Consider the following 19,607-nt stretch of genomic DNA (forward strand, 5'->3'; position numbering starts at 1 on the left):
TTCTAATCATCTCTTTGAAGTACATTTCACACTGCACAAAAACAGAATTTTCATACCATTTTCACTTTCTTTCCACCAATACTGTACAGAGCCATTAAGGATATGTAAACCATGACTCTAGTAAGTGACTCGTTAGTAGACTTCAGCCATCCCAATTTCAATCCACTCCTCTGATAAGCAAAAACCTGCCATGCTTCACAAAGGCACATAGTTCACAGGGTCATTCCATAAACATATTGCTTAGCTCCATGCAGTTCATTATACACATAATATGATTGCACCAAATTACAAATAAAATCTTAACTTCAACAATATTTCTACATGTTCAGCATACTACCTGCTCTGCAAACATCGACATTTGTTTCATTTCTCCCCCAAAGGATCTAACCTGAACAAATTCAACTGTATTGAATGGCAGGAAAATTAATTCTTTTTTCTAAATGTAATAGCGTGTGAACTTATTCCAACACCCTCTAGAGTTGTATCTCTGAACACACAGATAAATAAGGAACTCATTTTCTTAGGCTCTGAAGTGCACATGTAAATGGAAATAATTGGATAATTAGAGCTAGCAACTAAGACCAGGAACAAAACAGTTGACACTCCTGGGTATAATGACTTACTGTGCGGATTGCAGAAAAAGTTTCGGCTGCACAATCAGCAATGCGGGCTTGGGTCTGCCCATGTGCCTTGAAGATAGGTATTGTGGTCCGTTTGTATAGAGCTGCTCAAGGAAATCAATACAAACAAAGTTACATATAGAAGTTAGAACATTTACAACAAACAAATCACATGTTATCTAATACAACAAAAAAGATCAAATTATAGAACAAGGATTGCTGCAATGTTAATGAAGGAAGCTGAACATAAAAAAGGATGTTATCCATATCATACATTTGACTTGAAAAACACACCATTTGCACACAGAAAAAAGCATCCTTGTTATGGTGGAATCCCAACTTGTTAGTGAATTATATAATCCAAATTTAGTACAGTATTTCTGTACCAGAACTTAGTCAAGGATGGACAGTAATTAATTTAATATTGTTTGGAACAAATGTGTTTATGTTGGATCTTAAAAAAAAGAGTTACATTAAATCAACAAGAAGGTTCCAAGTTGGGTTGTACCCCAAAGCTAGGAACAAGAACATTTGAAACTGTGCTCTATGAAGCAAAGAATAAAAATCCCTACATGAACTAGCAAACTTGGCTTAAAAAACAAAGGTAAATCTTGCTTGAACAATCTTAAATCCCCTAAACATAGAGGGGATTTATCTTGTTGAAATTTTATTTTACAACTTTTCCTCCAAAATAAACTTAAATTGGTTGACCTAATTTCATGCCAAATAGTTTTACAACTATGCCTGATCACCGAAGCTTCCTCCACCCCCAACCAAAGCATGCTTGCCAAGATAGTGAGCAAATGAACAAATAATACTATTCATCTTGAGAACATATTGAAAAATATTTGGCAGAAGCACCTTGCTAGAGACATTGCCAACAAACAACTCTCCCAAATAAGCTGCCCCCATCTTTCTAAGCCTTGATTTGGCACTTAGTGTTGGCGGAGCATTCACCACTACAAAACCCTATGCTTGGAAGTGTTGGCATTATTGGCATTAGGTTGTCATTAATGTCAACTGGTTTGGCATAGTCATCGGTGGGTAAGTCGTGGTGACTGGTATGGGTGAAGTAAGACATGATGATGTCAATCCATATATGTGTAAGCAGACAAACAGGTATGTTACCGGTACATATGAAATGCATCAATAACCGGTAAAGCAGAACTACCGCCAAGGCAAAGCAAGCAAGCAAAAGAAGAATTGAAGGATGTGAACCGGTATACACAGAGAAGTTTAATGCTGCCGGTAAATGGCCTTAGTAGAAGGACCAGCATGTTTGATGGAAGGCCAAGTTGATCCACCGACAGAGAAGAGGTCAGTAGGTATGAAGGACCATCGGTGAAGTTAGGTTATACCAGTAAGGTGAGTTGAACCGGTAGTCAATCTTGGTCGGTGAAGGATATCAAACCGACATAGCAAACTGAGCATAGGTGGATGTCGACAAGGATGACAGGTGGAAACCAGGTGGCAATCATGCAGAGGTCGGTGAAGTATTCATCGATGTAACAATCAGCAAGCAGGACGACATTAATGAAAAACTCGAAAAAAAATGGAAAGTTGGCAGAACATTGCGGCTCGAGGAAGACAAGGTGGCAAGATGATTGAACTGGCCTTGCAAGAAGATCTGATCTTTGTACCCGCTTGCCGAAGGAAACAGTCGAGCCATTAATGGCGTTTGACAGAGAAACACAGAAAAGCATGTCATAGACATCCTAAAATAGAAAACACATATCGAAAAGCGAGGTGATGGCGGTGTTGTTCGGTGTGATGCATATCACCATTCTGGAAAAGCAAATCGGATCAAATCTAATACGGATCGAGTTGGTGAAGGTTAAACCTAACACGGCACCGTTTGAATGTTGCTTTGGCGAGAACCCTAAAACATAAATATGTCAGCTCGAGACTGAAATCAGTTGATGCTTGATGCGAGGTGTAAAAGAAAGGAGAGCCTGAGCAAGAAAGATAATCTGCCTCAGAGTTATCTCTCAGAGAGTTACAGTGTGTTAGCAGGCTGAACCAGTGAGTGGGTCTAACCGGTAGAGACAGAGTAATCGGCAAACTGTTGTAGTTCTAACAGTCAAGCGAACCGGTAAGGAGTGATTGGTTAGGAAGGCATCCAACTGTGACATAGTGAAGTGTGAGGCTGAGAGAGAGAGAGAAGAAAGGTTGGGAGTAACCAGTGAGTGATCAGAGTGAGTAATTTGATAACCGGTAGTGTGAGAACCAATGAAGAAGAGGAGATTGTTAACCGGCAGAAATCCATTGATCAGGTGTTGCAAAACTCATTTGCAACTAGATGCTATCACTATATCAAAATTGTATTTCATTATATTACACCGAGTTGGTGCTTGGTGCAGGGATTGGTGCTCCTTGGGTTGGTGCCCTAAATCATTGTAATTTGTTGTTTCATTGTGAGGCTGGATTGGAGTAGTAGACTCCAACAGCATTTCCCACCAAGGTTTTTCCCATATTGGATTTTCCTCGTACATCTGGTGTTGTGGGTTATGCATTTGTGTGTTTGCCTCTTTTAATATCCACTTTTATCTTACCGATTTGATCGTTTAGTGTTTAGGTTGATAACCGGTATTCCAAGCTTGGTTAAAGAGAAAAGATTTCAAGAACCACTGATTCACCCCCCCCCCCTCTCAATGGTACATTGTGTTCAGCAATTGGTATCAGAGCCTAGGTTCTCGGTTGATTAAAGCTTTCTCTAGTTTGGGTAGATTTTGGTCAAAGAACACAATGGCGAGAAATGAGTCTGCCTCCTCAACCCCCCCCCCCCCCCTCCCATGTTTGATGGATCTAACTATGCCTTCTGGAGCAGAAGAATGGAGACCTATATTTCTTCTCTTGGTTTTGATGTGTGGATGTCTGTCAAGAATGGGTATATTGTCCCTAGTGTTCCTCCCACTGATCTGGATGCTAAGGAGTATGAGAATAATGCAAAGGCTAAACATGCTATCTTAAGCGGGCTGTCTAATAATGAGTTTGTCATGGTCATGCAATGTGCATCCGCCAAGGAGACTTGGGATAAATTGCAAAGATTATTTGAAGGAGATGCCAAAGTCAAAGAGGCCAAGCTGCAATCACTAAGAGGTCAGCTTGAAGGCATCAAGATGAAAGATGAAGAAAAGATTGCAGACTACCTTTACAGAGTAGATGAAACTGTGAACACCATCAGAGGACTTGGAGAAGAAATTGTTGATGAGATTATTGTCAAGAAGGTACTTAGATCTCTCACATCTAAATATGATACTAAGGTTTCTGCCATAGAGGAAGCCAAGGATCTGAAGACCTTCACAATGGATGAGCTATTTGGCTCTCTAACAGCCTATGAAATGAGAACAACCGGTGAAGCATCTTCAAGGAAAGAGGCAGCGTTCAACTCCCACCAAAAAGGGCAAGGAAGAGGTTGCTCATAAAGGATCCAGTGAAGACTTGGATGCAGAGGTAGCAAACTTTGTCAGAAAGCTCAAGAGAGGATCCAGCAAGTATAAAGGAAAGTTACCACTCAAATGCTTTAACTGTGGTAAAGTTGGACATTTTGCTGCAAAATGTCCTTATAATGAAACCGGTGGAGATGAGCAAAGAAGTTTAGGCAGATCTGTCGATAAAGACAAAGAAAGGATTATCTACTGGCAAGAAAGAAGAGGCTACCGGAAGCAAGAACAGCCTATATACTATTGAGGATGATGCCACAGACGAAGAAAGTGCATCAGATGATGACTACCATGAGAATTAAAGAGAAGTTAATCTCTTTATGGCACTAGATGAACCGGTTAGAGAATATGAGGAAGAAGAAGACATTGAAGCCAAAGTGGATCTAGAAGGTGAGCTCATAAGTGCTCGAGGAGTTAAGTAAGACAAGAAGAGAACTCAAGAAGGTCAAGCTTTCTGCAGCAGAAGAACAAGGTCTCTTGAAGCAATCCTTGGATGAGTCCAATCAAGTTATATCTTACTTGAAACTCTAGTTGGAAGAAGCCAAGAGGATATGTGAAGTTACATCCTTTGATCTGATGAAGAAGGAAAAGGAGCATCAAGATCTGAAAGCAAAAATAGTGAAGCTCAGAAAGGAGCTTGAAAAGAGTAAGGATGAACTGAAAGTGAGAAGCAAATATGAAGGTAGCACAGAAGCCTTGGACAAGATGTTGAGCAAACAGAAGCAATCTAAAGATACCGGTGGCTTAGGATTTGAAGAAGGACAAAGTTCAAACAGCAAAGACACATCTGATAAGGAGGTACAATTCACTACTTCAAGTGAAGGTGAAGAGAAGAAGACATTCACAGTAAGCAAGGATACCAACAAGAAGACTTATGCAGAAGTTGTTAGAAACCGTCACACAAACCGGTATACACAATCAATGAACTGGAGGCCACATTCAATGTATCGAAATACAAATCCTAGGAAAAATGCAAGAGTTGATCATGAAGGATTTACTAGAGTCAGCAGCATGAAAAGAAGACCTCCGGTGAGTCAGACGTTTGCAGGACTAAGGCAACCTAACCAGTATGTTCCAAACTTTCATGGTTACTGTTACCGGTGTAACAAATTTGGACATAGGTTAGCTGATTGTAGATTAACCAATAAGCCCACTATGAGTTATGAAAGTAGAAATCCATTTAATGCACTCTGGGGTATGAATGTTGTCTATTATCAGTGCAATGGATTTGGTCATAGGAGTTTTGAATGTAGGAAGAGTAAACCGGTGTCCTACAAGAGTTTCAAAGATTCATCTTTCAATGTAAATGTGAAATGCTATAACTATCAAGAGTTTGGACATATAGCAAAGTTTTGTAAGAACAGGAAAATCATGCAGAAGAGGACAGATCCTGATCAGGAACCTGTAGCCAAATCGGAGTACAGAATTGCAGCTGATAAGAAGGAAACTCAACCAGTATGGGTTGAGAAAGGGGACAAAGCAGAATCAAGTCTGATAGTGCAGACTGCCCTACATGCTGAAAGAAGAAATTTATGGGTTGTAGACAATGGTTGTTCCAACCACATGACCGGTGATAAAAAGAAATTTATCAAACTTGAAGACTGGAATGGTGGCTCAGTAAGGGTTGGAGACTACTCATCGATCAAGATAAAGGGAAAAGGTACTCTAAACATTGATGGCAAACTGAAAGCACATGATGTGTATTATGTGGAAGGCCTGAAGCACATTCTGCTAAGTGTAAGTCAGATGTGTGACAAAGGTTATAAATTCACCTTTGACTCTACCGGCTGCCAGATAAAGAAGGAAAGTACCAATCAGATTGTAGCTGAAGGTAAGAGGACAAATGGTAATGTATACAATCTGAAAAAATGTTTTGAATCCCAATGCATGTTGGGACAAGTGGATGAAAGTTGGTTGTGGCATAGAAGATTAGGCCACATAAATTTTGATAATCAATTAGCGGTAAGCAAAAAGGGTTGTGTAAGAAATAGTCCACCCATCTTCAAACCGGTAAGCACATTTTGTGATGAATGTGTGAAAGGAAAGCAAACTAAGATGAGCTTCAAGACAAAAGAACACAACACTTCAAGACCACTTGAACTTGTGCATACAGATCTATGTTGTCCGACTAGGACAAGAGCTCTTGCTGGTGAAAGATATTTTATGCTCTTCATTGACGACTATTCAAGAATGACTTGGGACACTTTCCTACAAGATAAATCACAAGCATTTGACAGATTTAAGATCTTTTGGAAAATGGTAGAGAAGGAAAGTGGGTGCAAGCTGAAGTCTAAGATCAGATCGGCGTGGAGAGTTTACATCAAATGAGTTTGAAGATTACTGTGAACGACATGGAGTCAGAAGGCAATACTCAGCCCCCAGGACACCACAACAAAATGGTGTGGTAGAAAGGAAGAATAGGACAGTCAAGAAGATGGCCAGAACCATGTTAAATGAGGCAAGTTTGTGGAACATGTATTGGAAGGAAGCAGTTCATACTGCTGCATATACCTTGAACCGGGTTCAACTAAGAACAAACAGCAAAATGACACCTTGTGAGTTGTGGTATGACCGGAAACCATCAGTCAAGTACTTCAAGGTATTTGGAAGCAAGTGTTTTATCAAGAGGGATATGGATGGTTTAAGTAGTTTTGATTCCAGGAGTGATGAAGGGATCTTCCTTGGTTACTCAAAAAACAATAGGGCCTATAAATGCTACAACAAAAGACTAAGAAGAGTCATTGAGAGTGGGCATGTAAGAGTTGATGAGGATATGCATAAAGGAAGACAAGCACAAGTGAACAGGTATGATGATTTTGGTGATGAAGGTGAAGAAACTTAGTCAGACAATGAACCGAAAGAAGCATCCAAAAAGGTCCCTAATCGGTATGTGTAGATAAACCACCCGGAAGAGCAGATTTTAAGTAATAAGAGTGACGGTGTGCAGACTAGGAGAAGACTTGCCCGAAATGATGAACAAGTCAATTTCTGCCTTATGACTGAAGTAGAACCTAAAACATTCAATGAGGCTAGCAAAAGTCAGAAATGGATGGATGCCATGGAAGAAGAGTTGTAGCAAATTGAGAAGAACAAGACATGAATTTAGTCCCTAGACCGGAAGACAAGAAAATCATTGGCACCAAATGGGTCTACCGGAATAAGATGAATGAAGAAGGTAAAATTGTTAGGCATAAAGCTAGACTTGTGTGCAAAGGTTACTCTCAAGTAGAGGACATTGATTTTGAAGAAACATTTGCATCGGTGGCTAGACTAGAAGCAATTAGGATGTTTCTGGCTTTTTCAGCCTACAAGGGTTATAAGGTATATCAAATGGATGTAAAATCTGCCTTCCTCAATGGAAATTTGGAAGAAGTGTACATGGAGCAACCGGAAGGTTTTTTGTTACATGATGATGAAACCTTTGTGTGCCGGTTGAAGAAAGCCCTGTATGGTTTAAAGCAAGCTCCTAGAGCATGGTATTCAAGGAGTGCTCACGGCAATTTATACATCAAGGCAGGAGGAAATCACATGATCATTGTGGTTGTGTATGTAGATGACATTATTTTTGGAGGCAACAAGGACACTCTTTGCAAAGAATTTATTGATCAGATGCAGTTAGAATTTGAGATGTCAATTCTTGGAGAATTGACATACTTTCTTGGTTTGCAGATATCACAGTAAGGGAATCTTTATCTCACAAACCAAGTATGTAAAGGACATGCTAAAGAAGTTTCAGATGGAGGACTGCAAACCGATGAGTACCCCCATGGTGACCGGAAAAAAATTAAGCAAGAATGATGAATCACCCGTGGTGGATCAGACATTGTATAGATACATGATAGGTATCTTATTGTATCTTACTGCTTCTAGATCGGATATAGTGCAAGCAGTGTGCATGGTGGCTAGATTTCAAGCAGCACCTAAGCAGTCACATATGAATCCCGTAAGCAGAATTTTTAGGTACCTACAAGGGACTCTCAGTTATGGATTGTGCTACCCTAAACAAGGGGAATTCATCTTGGAAGAATATACTGATGCTGATTGGGCAGGTTGCATTGATGACCGGAAGAGCACAAGTGGTGGTGCATTCTTCCTAGGTGACCGGTTGGTCTCATGGCATAGCAAGAAGCAGGATTCAATCTCCCTAACAACTGCTGAAGCAGAATACATTGTTGCTGCTACATGCAGCTCTCGGGTGCTTTGGATGAAGCAAACCCTCAAGGACATACACGTGGACATCTCTGATCCTATTCACATCCGGTGTGATAATTCAAGTGCCATCAACATATCAAAGAACCCGGTGATGCATTCAAGGACAAAGCATATAGCCATCAAGTATCATTTTCTCAGAGAGAAGGTTGAAGGACAGGAAATAAAGATGGAATATGTCCCTATAGGAGAGCAAGTGGCAGACATCTTCACCAAACCATTGTCGGTAAGCACTTTTGAGTACTTAAGACACAAGTTGGGAGTTGTGTCACCTGCCTCATGCACTTAAGTTTGTAAGGAGTTATATGGTTCAGGGGGAGTTCATAGCAGCATCTATATCTCTTGAACCACATGCTGACCCTAGGGAAAGTTCAAAGTTGTATGTCTCAGTACCGGCTATAATCACTAAGCGAAGATTTGAATAAGCGGGAGATAAGAATGAAGTACCCTGACCCTTTGTCATTGTGTCAAAGGGGGAGAAATCTACCAGTGTGAAGTCTTGCAGTGAGTTGACATCAATGCCAAAGGGGGAGATTGTTGACATTATTGGCATTAGGTTGTCATTGATGTCGACTAGTTTGGCATGGTGATGGGGAGACTCTCACAAAAGAGCTACACCTTGCTCAATAGGTAGGTAAAGGATGTTTTAGTGGGCTTCCATCACTCTTCACTTGTCCATTAACAAATCAAACAATTCAACTCCCTTGGAGTGCTCCCTATCAACTTGTTTTCTGCAGTTGCTCACAAGCATGGCTGGGATTCACTAGAGTAAATCCAACCATCCAGCTATCCAAACCTCCAACATACACTTGCAGGGGTCTCAGGGGGTGTATAGTAAGTGTTTCAACTCCATTCAAGTGGTTCTTCAATTGGTTTCTTTCCATTTTCCCATCGCTTCCTCTTCTTCCTATTTTCTAGGCCTAGTAGCCCTAGAGCCCCTATTAGCCCTACCTTACTGGTTTTTGTGCAATTACTCAGAAAACCTTCAATGGACCCCCCAAAAGCTTTGGTGATCCGAGTACCCTTTTGGACAAACTTGTGGATTCACTAGGGTAGGCTGTTTGGTCTGTCCGTACCAGTACGGATCCCAAAAATGGCACTTTTGAGGGTTTTAGAGTTGACAGTCTTCCCCAATAGAGTTTGTTAGTTTCTACACCCTGTCACACCTCCATCTCTTCACTGAGACTTTGCTATGCATCATTCTTCCATGCCAAACACTTGGCACATTCACACTTGTTCATCCTTGCAAGTAAAGACAAAATTGACAGTCATATTCCTAGTCCGGCTATGGCAGAGTTCGCCTAGGATATGATAGCAAGTGGCTTCCAAACAACCTCCAGGCCATTCCAAAGAATATGTACACTATACAAAGGTTCCATGACTTGAATCCCAAGGGCCATTGAGCGAACACGATGGGATTTCAAATTGGAAGCATGTCTAGGGTCTTAAACCCTTACTCAGGCCGAGAGCAGTGCAGTAAAAGACAAATTGTAAACACACACCAAACCTACACTAAAAAAAGATACAAACACTTCCTGTGCAACACAATATCATCCACTAAACCACCATGAAAGAATAGTAACAAGATCAATCCATTTGGTATGGACTCCTACTACCCAAATGACAAAATATAAGGCAAAAATCTGGAAATTGTCTTCAAATTTTATTCAAACTTGCTCCTGGATCTTCCAACCCGTGTACAATCATTGAAAAAGGATTTGATATGCCTCCTTGGTCATAACCAACTCCTCATCAGTTTCCTAACCACCAATTTGCTCAATTTTGCAAAGTTGCTCAAAAAGTTGCAAAAAGTTGTCAAGCAACAATGACAACTTTTGCTCCATTTTGCATTTTTACAACTTAGGCATTTCTCTACATTCCAAACCCCCTACGATGGTTCCCTAACATCAAACAAACATGACCAAATGCCTAATAAGGCCTTACAATAAGTTTTACCCTATTTTGAAAAATAATGCCATTTAGGCTTAGAAGGGCACATTGGCCAAAACTGAGAAAACAAACAAACCTTGATGACAAATACACTTCAAATCACTCTAAACCACACTTGTGGACCTAACCCCAATCCATTATTCATTCATTGATCCCAAACATGATCAATCACTCCAAAATTTGGATATGCATCAACAAAACTATTTAAAAACTAGGTGGGTAAGTAGTGCTGACCGGTATGGGTGAAGTAAGACATGATGATGTCAATCCATATGTGTCTAAGTAGACAGACAAGTATATTACCGGTACATATGAAATGCATCATTGACCGATAGAGAAGAACCACTAGCAAGGCAAAGAAAGCAAGCAAAAGAGCTGAAGGATGTGAACCAGTATACACAAAGAAGTTTAATGTTGCTGGTAAATGGCCTTAGTAGAAGGACCAACATGTTTGATAGAAGGCCAAGTTGATCCACCGATAGACAAGAGGTCAGTAGGTATGAAGGACCATCGGTGAAGTTAGGTTATACTGGTAAGGTGAGTTGAACCAGTAGTCAATCTTGGTCAGTGAAGGATGTCAAATCGACATAGCAAACCGAGCATAGGTGGATGTCAACAAGGATGACAAGTGGAAACCAGGTGGTGATCACGCAAAGGTCGGTGAAGTATTCATCGACCTAACAGTCAGCAAGCAAGTCGGCATTAATGAAGAACCCGAAAAACATGGAAGGTTGGAAGAATGTTGCAACTCGAGGAAGACAAGGTGGCAAGATGATTGAACTGGCCTTGCAAGAAGATCTGATCTTTGTACCCACTTGCCGAAGGAAACAGTCGAGCCATTAATGGCGTTTGACAGAGAAACACAAAAAAGCATGTCATAGACATCCTAAAATAGAAAACGCATATCAAAAAGCGAGGTGATGGTGGTGTTGTTTGGTGTGATGCAGATCACCATTCTGGAAAAGCAAATTGGATCAAATCTAATACGGATCGAGTTAGTGAAGGTTAAACCTAACACGACACCGTTTGAATGTTGCTTTGGCGGGAACCGTAAAACATAAATATGTCAACTCGAGACTGAAATCAGTTGATGCTTGATACGAGGTGTAAAAAAAATGGAGAGCCTAAGCAAGAAAGATAATCTGCCTTAGAGTTATCTCTCAGAGAGTTACAGTGTGTGTTAGTAGGCTGAACCGGTGAGTGGGTCTAACCAGTAGACACAGAGTAACCGGCAAACTCTTGCAGTTCTAACAGTCAAGCGAACCGGTAAGGAGTGATTGGTTAGGAAGGCATCCAAGTGTGACACGGTGAAGTGTGAGGCTGAGAAAAAGAGAGAAGAAAGGCTGGGAGTAACCGGTGAGTGATCAGAGTGAGTAATCTAATAGCCGGCAATGTGAGAACCAGTGAAGAAGAGGAGATTGTTAACCGGCAGAAATCCATTGATCAGGTGTTGCAGAACTCATTTGCAACTAGATGCTATCACTGTATCAAAATTGTATTTCATTATATTACACCGAGTTGGTGTTCCTTGGGTTGGTGCCCTAAATCATTGTAATCTATCGTTTCATTGTGACGCTGGATTGGAGCAGTAGACTCCAACAGCATTTCTCACCGAGGTTTTTCCCATATTGGGTTTTCCTCGTACATCTGGTGTTGTGGGATATGTATTTGTGTGTTTGCCTCATAGCATCATCAATGTCTTCAATAAGTGACTTGAGAACAAGGGCTTTGTTCTCCAAGAGCTCCTGATATTCTAAGTACACAACCCTTGAAGGAATTACCTGATATTCTAGAAGAACACTTAACTTTTCTGAGGAATTTTAAGCCAAGTAGTCAAGCTGTCTTCTACCCTTTCCAAGTTCCGTTTGAAAGTATCAGAAACTTGGTTCAATTGTTCTTCAATGGTCTTCAACTTGACCATCATTTGGAAAACCTCCTTCAAGATTTGTGCACATAGATTATGAAGTTGATCAACCCAAGATTCCAATGCTTGTACGTTTTGAGCAGCTCTCTCAACTCCATGGATTGATTCTCGTGCCTCAGTAAAACTTGAAAGATTACTCACTTCACTAGCAGGTTTTGTGATCTTACGAACAGCTGCAACAAGTTGCCTATTCTCCTCTTCTAGCTTGTCTTTCTTGGCTAGAAGCTCATCATACCGATGTACTAGCGAAGCTACAGAATATTTGCAATCATGCTTTACTACCTCATGTATTTGCTTACCCAATTCTACCCTTGTGACTTTGTAATCAGCAGCTGACATCTCTTCACATGGCTTATCTGCAAGAGGCTCAACAATTTCAGCAACCTTCATCTTATTACCATCAACTATTACCCTTGAGATTGTTTTGGCTCTTTTAGCAACCTTGGGCCTAGATTGCTTGAGCTGTTGGTAATCAAAGGCATCGGGAGAAATCTCATGCTTCTTCCTCTTGGGTGTGAATGAACTAAGCCATGGAGGTAAAGCCATCAACTCTCCTTCAGTAGCAGCTGCAATCAAGGAGAAGCAGTTTTTGTTTGAGCAACCGTGGTCATCCTGGGGGAAGTATCTGTCTGGATGGCAACCATGGCTTGCTCGGTAACCAGAGGACATGAAGTTTGTTTAATAAACTCCTCAAAGCTAGAAGTAGAGGTATCAATCTCTGATAGATGAATGCATGCAGGAGTATCCTCGAAGATTTCTAGCAGACTCTCTTGTTGATGATCAATAGGAGGCTTAACTACTGAAATAGGAATGGCATCCTGAGGGGACTCAACCGCTACTGTGTCAAGAGGAGATAGAGATAGTTCCATGGGAACTAAGGAGGGAATCTCATGAGATGACTCTGAAGCTAGTGACCTAGAAGCATCATCTGATTGTTCTCCTTCTAGATCATAAGGATCGATCACATGAATGTGAAGCTGAGACTTTTCTTTCCCACGAACTGTCGCCTCCTCAGGAGGAAGCACCATTGCCCGACTAACCCGCAACTTGATCCTTGTGCCAGAAGATGATGTACCTTCCTTGTTATCAATCTGAATCTCAGACTTGCATCCAAGAGGCCCTATAGAATCATCTTCCTTTCCAACCTTAATCTTGATGAGCCAAACACCATTACCTTTGAGCCAAGTGTTGGTGTTAGCTAAAATGGACTGAAATCTCTCAAGAATGGAAGTGCATTCTTTGTGTGACCATTGAATTAGAGGAAGTGGAGCTTCTTCAACCTTCTGTGAGATATATCTGGATCAAGCACATTCCCCTCAACCATCCCCTGTGGAATGTTCACCAGGTTCAAATCAACAATCTTCTCAAGGGTGAGCCTACAGTAATCCATCTTGAGAACCTCCTTTTCTGTACGGAGATCAACCCAAATATCCTCAATGCGATGCACATGTATGAAGGATTTCTTATCCTTTCCTTCATCCCTCGATAATCAAAATCTGCCCTTGACTTAAACCTTTTGAGTTTAATTTCCTGCATCTCAGCCTCCATGGCTTTGACGGATGTGACAAGAGAATACCGACCAATCTTCAATGGGTTAGTTGTAGAAATCCCCATCCCAACCTTATGTTTGACAGATTGATGAGCATGCACAGCCATGATCTGTCTTCCTAGCTCCATAAGAATAATCATATCAGTTAAGTATCTAGGAAGCATGTATGGCTGCCCACTGTAGCATCCAACTCTCATATAAGTAAAAGTCAGGAATTGAAGGAACAAGCAACCATACTCATTCACTCTTTCCCATGATTCATCTGACACCCTTCTATTCTTCAGAGTCTTGTCAAACTGGCACATGAAATAACCAAAGAAAGCATCTTGAACCCTCCTGAAATGTAATCTGCTGGGTCTCAAGAGCAGCTGATCATAGTATTCCCACACTGGTATAAGCAAGCGATCACCCTTGGTAGAAAGACCAGGGAAATGTCTAAGTGATGCTGCCAAATACACTAAGTATGAGTTCATATAAAATGTCATAGTGGTAGGGACTGCTGCAAGTTGTTCACACAAAGCATCACTAATGACCTCTCCCCATGAAATATGATGGGACTGCCTTATAAACATGATAAACTGATACATCCAAGGCTCAAAAACATTAGAAAACTCAAGACCCAACATTTTGCTGAGGAGAGTAATGATGTCTCCAATTTCCCACTTGAAGTCACAACGGTATAACTTAGCCCACCTTGTGAAAGTGGCCCATGGTTCATGAATCCACCTATTAATATGGCGTTTGCAGTCATTTTCCCTCTTGACATAGTACTCAGCTACACTATCCTTGGAAATCTCCATATACACAGGTGCTGACAGTATTCTGAAGACTTTCTCAATGGTATCCACATCAAGGCGAATTATTGCCTCCCCATCATCATTTCTGATGGTTCTTGCCTCCCTGTCAAAATGATGAGCACAAGCAAGGACAAATTAAGGTTCTAGGGCAGCCCCCGGAAAAGAGGAAGCGTGCTGAATGTGGCTGTCCAACAAACGCTACATATTACTATCCTGCGGATCCTCTACCCTTTTGACGAATTCTGACATGTCAACGTGCCCGATTTCCGTATCCTTGATATGATGCATAGGAGAGGAAACCTGTGTAGGAGAAACCTCATTCTGGTATTTGTCATATTTGTATTACATCTTGGGAACGGAGGATGATGACAAATTTGTCATTGAAGAGCAATCCGGTATGCTGCAATGAAGACTCAAAAGTGTCAAAGCAACATTAAGATCAGCTGCAACTAAAATCTTCTCTTCTTCAAATGGGAAAAACTCTAACCCTTGCACTTCATGATTTTGTGAGAGGAAGATGGGAAATAAAAAGGGATGCTTGAAACTTGACTTTGACCAATGTAGGATCTTGGGAAACATTTTACAAGTATACAAGTGGGGAAGGACAAACATGCAATCGGACTTTTGAAACCCAAATGCAAGTATAATTGTAAAAAGGGAAAATGGAGAAATGGGTGAAAAATGAGATTTTGACATGTGGGAAATGACGAGAATGATATGTACGGATAAAGGCAAAGAGTATGCATGAAAATGGAAAGATTTTGGGAAAATCACTTTCAAGAAAATGGGAAGAACTCTCAACATGTAATCCAATTCTAAAAACCCGATTTTGAAAGAATGGGTATTTTTCATCTTTGAAACTTGGAATTTCAACAAAAAATGGTTAAAATATTCCAACCATAAGGGAAGATCAATTATTTTTCATCCCACTTGCAATCAGGATTTAAAATCCCGAATGCAAGTAAAGAGGTAAAATGGGGAAGATAAATGCAATTCACAAATTGCTTTGCAAAGGGGAAAATCTCTCTCACAACCGATTTTGAGGCAAAATCAACATATATACAAAGATCAAGCAAGGAAATAAAACCAACAAGACAACAAAATAAAAACAAAAAGAAAAGAAATCATACCTTGCTTCAATCCAAATGCTTTTCCAAGGAAATGCAACAATCCTTGTAATGAAGAAGCAAAACTTTTAAATAGAAATCAAACCATACTCCAAACCCTAGCCTTGTTTTTGAAAAAACGCCATATGGATCAAGATGCCCATCCAAAGGATGAAGAATTGGTCAAGACAAGCATTCAACCTCCACACCTAGGCAAGACAACTCAAAACAACTTGGGAGAGTTAAGATTCGTGGCACTTGAATCAACCAAAACATGGCATGGAGGAATAACGTGTTTTCTGCCAAAGCACCATAAAACCAGCAACAACATCTTCCAAATGGCATGAAAGGAGTTGAAAGATGCATGAAAACAGCAAGGAAACCAAAACGACTTCCTCCTCCTAAGCTTTTTCCACAAAAATCGGTGGAAAATGTCAACCAAACTCTTCAACAATGCTGGTCGGGTTCTTGGAAGAATGCAACAAGTTTCATTTTGCATGTAAGAATGAAAATCGGGTTTCTTTTTTCATTTTACAAGTTTAAAATGTCACTTTTCTTGGCACAAGGCAAAATCGGGTTTTTGAGAGAGAAATAAAAGTTAAAAATGCCTTTATTTTCATTCTAGGAGCAAATCGGGTTTCTAAAACTCAATTGCAAGTTTAAAATGGCACTTTATCTCCATCTAGGCAAAATCGGGTTTTTGAGAGAGAAATACAAGTTATAACAACTTGTAAGAGGAAAATAAAATCCCGTCAACAAGTTTTAATAACTTAACTTCAAAAAGAACTTGTAATGGGGAAAATAAATTCCCTTTACAAGTGAATTGAAAAAAATAAATCATGTAATAGGGAAATAAAATCCCTATTACAACTAAAGAGCAACTTTAAAAACTTGTAATGGGGTAATAAAATCCCTATTACAAGTAAAATCACTTAAAGAGGAACTTTATAAAAGAATTACAAGGGACTTTTAAATTTATAATTTAAAATTAACTTGTAACTTATCCAAAAAGTTCCTACATGACTTTAAAAAACCAAAAAGCAACAAGGGGGAAATCAAAAGTAAGTTACAAGTTCTTTTTACATAGAGTGAACTTGTAATTAACTAGAAATTTCCCTACAAAGACTAAAACAAAGGAAAACATAAAACTTGCAACTTAAGAAAAATTTCCCACCTCCAGACAGGGAGAAAAAACCCGAAATTGACGAAAAGACATAGCAAACAAACCCAGAATGTGATGAAATTCGAAACGTGGTTCTAGGATGGATTGAGGATTAGTCCAGTCCAAAGATAAGGCAAAATTATGCCTTGAGAAGCATGCCATAGAGTAAAATTTTCATTTTTTGACAAAAATTTTATGTAATGGTCCATTATTTTTGAAAACAAAAATGAGGACAACATAACATGCATTAACAATGGGGCTATCTCCCATATAATTCCGATTGATGAATGGTCCCGATTTTTGGCCTTCGGCCTATCTCACTTTGAACTCTCCCAAATTGGAATAAGAAAACCCAATAAATTACCTTTTTCCCTATTCAGATTTTGATTATGATCATCTTCTTATATGTAGAGGTGAGGTGGCTTCTATGAGACGCATCCCTCTTCTAAATTGCTTTCCTTCATTATCCCTAATCGTGCCTTTTCATAATCTTAGCCTTCTTGTCAATAATTGATAAGGACGATGGTCATGAAACTAATCGACTTAATGTATTTAATCACTCAACTCCTTTGATGTCCCTTAACCACAAGTCAACTTCCCACCAATAGCTGCTCTATATCCTTTATGGATGGTATGTTGTTAACATCGATAACTAACTGATTATTTAGACGCTTAAAACATAAGTCTTGGCCTTGTTAGTGAATATGTGTTTCAATCCCTCAACTAATCATTTGATTAGTTATCTTCTTCTTTATCTTAAGACTACTAAATCTTTATTATTATTCGATGGTCTTCATCAATACGCTGGATCGGTATTGGTCTCAAAGTTATTCCTTTCTTCATACTCTTGTTTTAGTTGATTGATATGTCCATTTTAATATTGAAAATGTCTTATCTTTATGTACACTTTCTATTCCTTACCTACTCACTATTGGTCATTATTTTTTATTATAATTATTCATTGTTTGTGCATTTCATTACTTGGTAATCCTGTGGCTTGTCTATATGCTGCAGATTAGGACTCAATAAATAAAAATAAAGTGTTTCTCTACCATGTTTGGTCTTAGAATTGGGGACATGACTGTTTACCCTCTGGGTGAACAGTTTTAGAACATACAGATAGAATGCTTAACGAAAGACAATAATGCCATAGATACCAGATAAGGTCAAGTAAATATAAGAGATACTATTTCCATTCATAATCATGTCTGCTTACAAGTTACCTTCCATGGTATATAAAGGTACCGAGGGGATTGAGGGCCAACCATCGCACCCATAACTACCATCCCTCAATTACCTTACTAACAAAGTAAAGAACTACCTAATTAACTACTATTTTATTCCCGTACAATATTACCACCAACATCATCCCCCCCCAAAAAGAAGGTCGTCTTCGGACGACTTACAAACAAAATGGGGAATACATTGCTACAACAAAACCCAAAATCAAAAACTACGGGGGTGCAAACGGCGTCCCTGATGAAGAAGGTGTTAGTGGTGGTGTCGTGGTGGAAGCCAATCGCCCACGCAGCTCGTACACCTTCTCAGTCCTCCTCTTCAGATCATTCTGCCACCAACTACCTCTCCAATGCAGTCTTAACCATATAGGCTGCCTCCAACACCTCCTCCTTCCTGTCGATGCTCTCCAATGCACTAGCCAATCAAGTCTCTAACAAAGCTCTGGATGCTCTCTCCTCCTCCAACTGCGTAACCAAGGCAAACTTATCTACTACCAGAATGTCTGTTGCTGCCCGAGTCTGTGCCAATGTAGCCTCAACCTCCTGAAACCTAGCGGCCAGCTCCTCCCGAGCCGTCATTGCTAATACGCGCAAGGCCTCAGCGGTGGATGCCATATGATGTGTCCTCCGGAGCTCAAAGTAGCCTTCTCAAAAGGCCTGCTCCACTTGTCTCAATAAGGACCGCATTCGGGTCTCTCCAACTCCCTTAGTGAGGTGCCAAACCTCCAGCATCCCCAGGTACTCCATCTCAGGCCACCCGCCAGACTCAAAACACCTCACAAACTCTTCGCTGCATCCAGTGCTGACAAAAGTCAACAATCTCTCCATCCGTTCAACCACCATGGCATCCTCTTGGAGTCTCGCAGAGGTCACAATTCGCTGAGTTCCTAGAGTCATATCAGCAATGAACTGCTCAAACTCTCCCAAACCCTATTGTACTCCAACCGTCACCCCCTCATCTCTGCAAGGACTCATCACTACATCCAGGGAGAGCGAATCAGCCCTCTGAAGCTCCCTACTACTTGGAGAACTCCCTCCCTCGAGATCAATAACATCCAGAGAATGCATCTCCCTACGTGGAGATAGAGCAGCCTTGCCTACAGGTGCCACGGGTGTGAGCTGATAGCGGCTCAACCAGGCACTGAGGTCATCCTGGAATGCGCCTGTTTCCACCATTTCCTCCTATATATGACTCGGCACATCCTACTTAATGGAGGCCCCCACACCCTCCAAGATACCCGGCTACTCTAAGGAGTCCACCACAGGGACTGCAATAGTAATAGAATCGGTCCCTGGTGTGGTCTCGGCCCTCGGTGGTGTCATAGCGATCGTCACCCGAGATTGCTCAAAACCAGGTACTGGCACAGTGGTGACTGTACTGACTATCCCCAATGAACGTGGCACCGCCAACTGGCAAGTCACCGGTAGGCATGCTAGTGTAAACTGGACCCTAGCCGGATTCAATGCTGGAGCAGTGCTTACTGGTGAGGATCCTTCGATGCCCGCCGATTCCATTACCTCCTCATCCGGCAACTGGTCACCCCCTCTACCTGCCAACCGGAAACTCTCTCCACTCACCTGGGAGGTGTCGGCGGATTCCTCCTTGCCA

General features: G+C 40.8%; 1 protein-coding gene across 2 annotated transcripts in view; it reads right to left on the reverse strand.

Annotated features, from left to right (window-relative positions):
• LOC131065047 (ABC transporter B family member 28) overlaps positions 1 to 19,607 on the reverse strand; it is a 193,187-nt gene that overhangs the window by 34,722 nt on the left and 138,858 nt on the right. For both annotated transcript variants that reach the window (XM_057999418.2, XM_057999419.2), the window contains exons 6-8: positions 624 to 724; positions 338 to 388; positions 57 to 185 (exon numbers count right to left, since the gene is read on the reverse strand). In XM_057999418.2, the coding sequence (XP_057855401.1) occupies positions 57 to 185; positions 338 to 388; positions 624 to 724 (281 nt within the window). The remainder of the gene's footprint in view (positions 1 to 56; positions 186 to 337; positions 389 to 623; positions 725 to 19,607) is intronic.

This window comes from Cryptomeria japonica, chromosome 11 (genome assembly GCF_030272615.1).
Source record: "Cryptomeria japonica chromosome 11, Sugi_1.0, whole genome shotgun sequence".
NCBI lineage: Eukaryota > Viridiplantae > Streptophyta > Pinopsida > Cupressales > Cupressaceae > Cryptomeria > Cryptomeria japonica.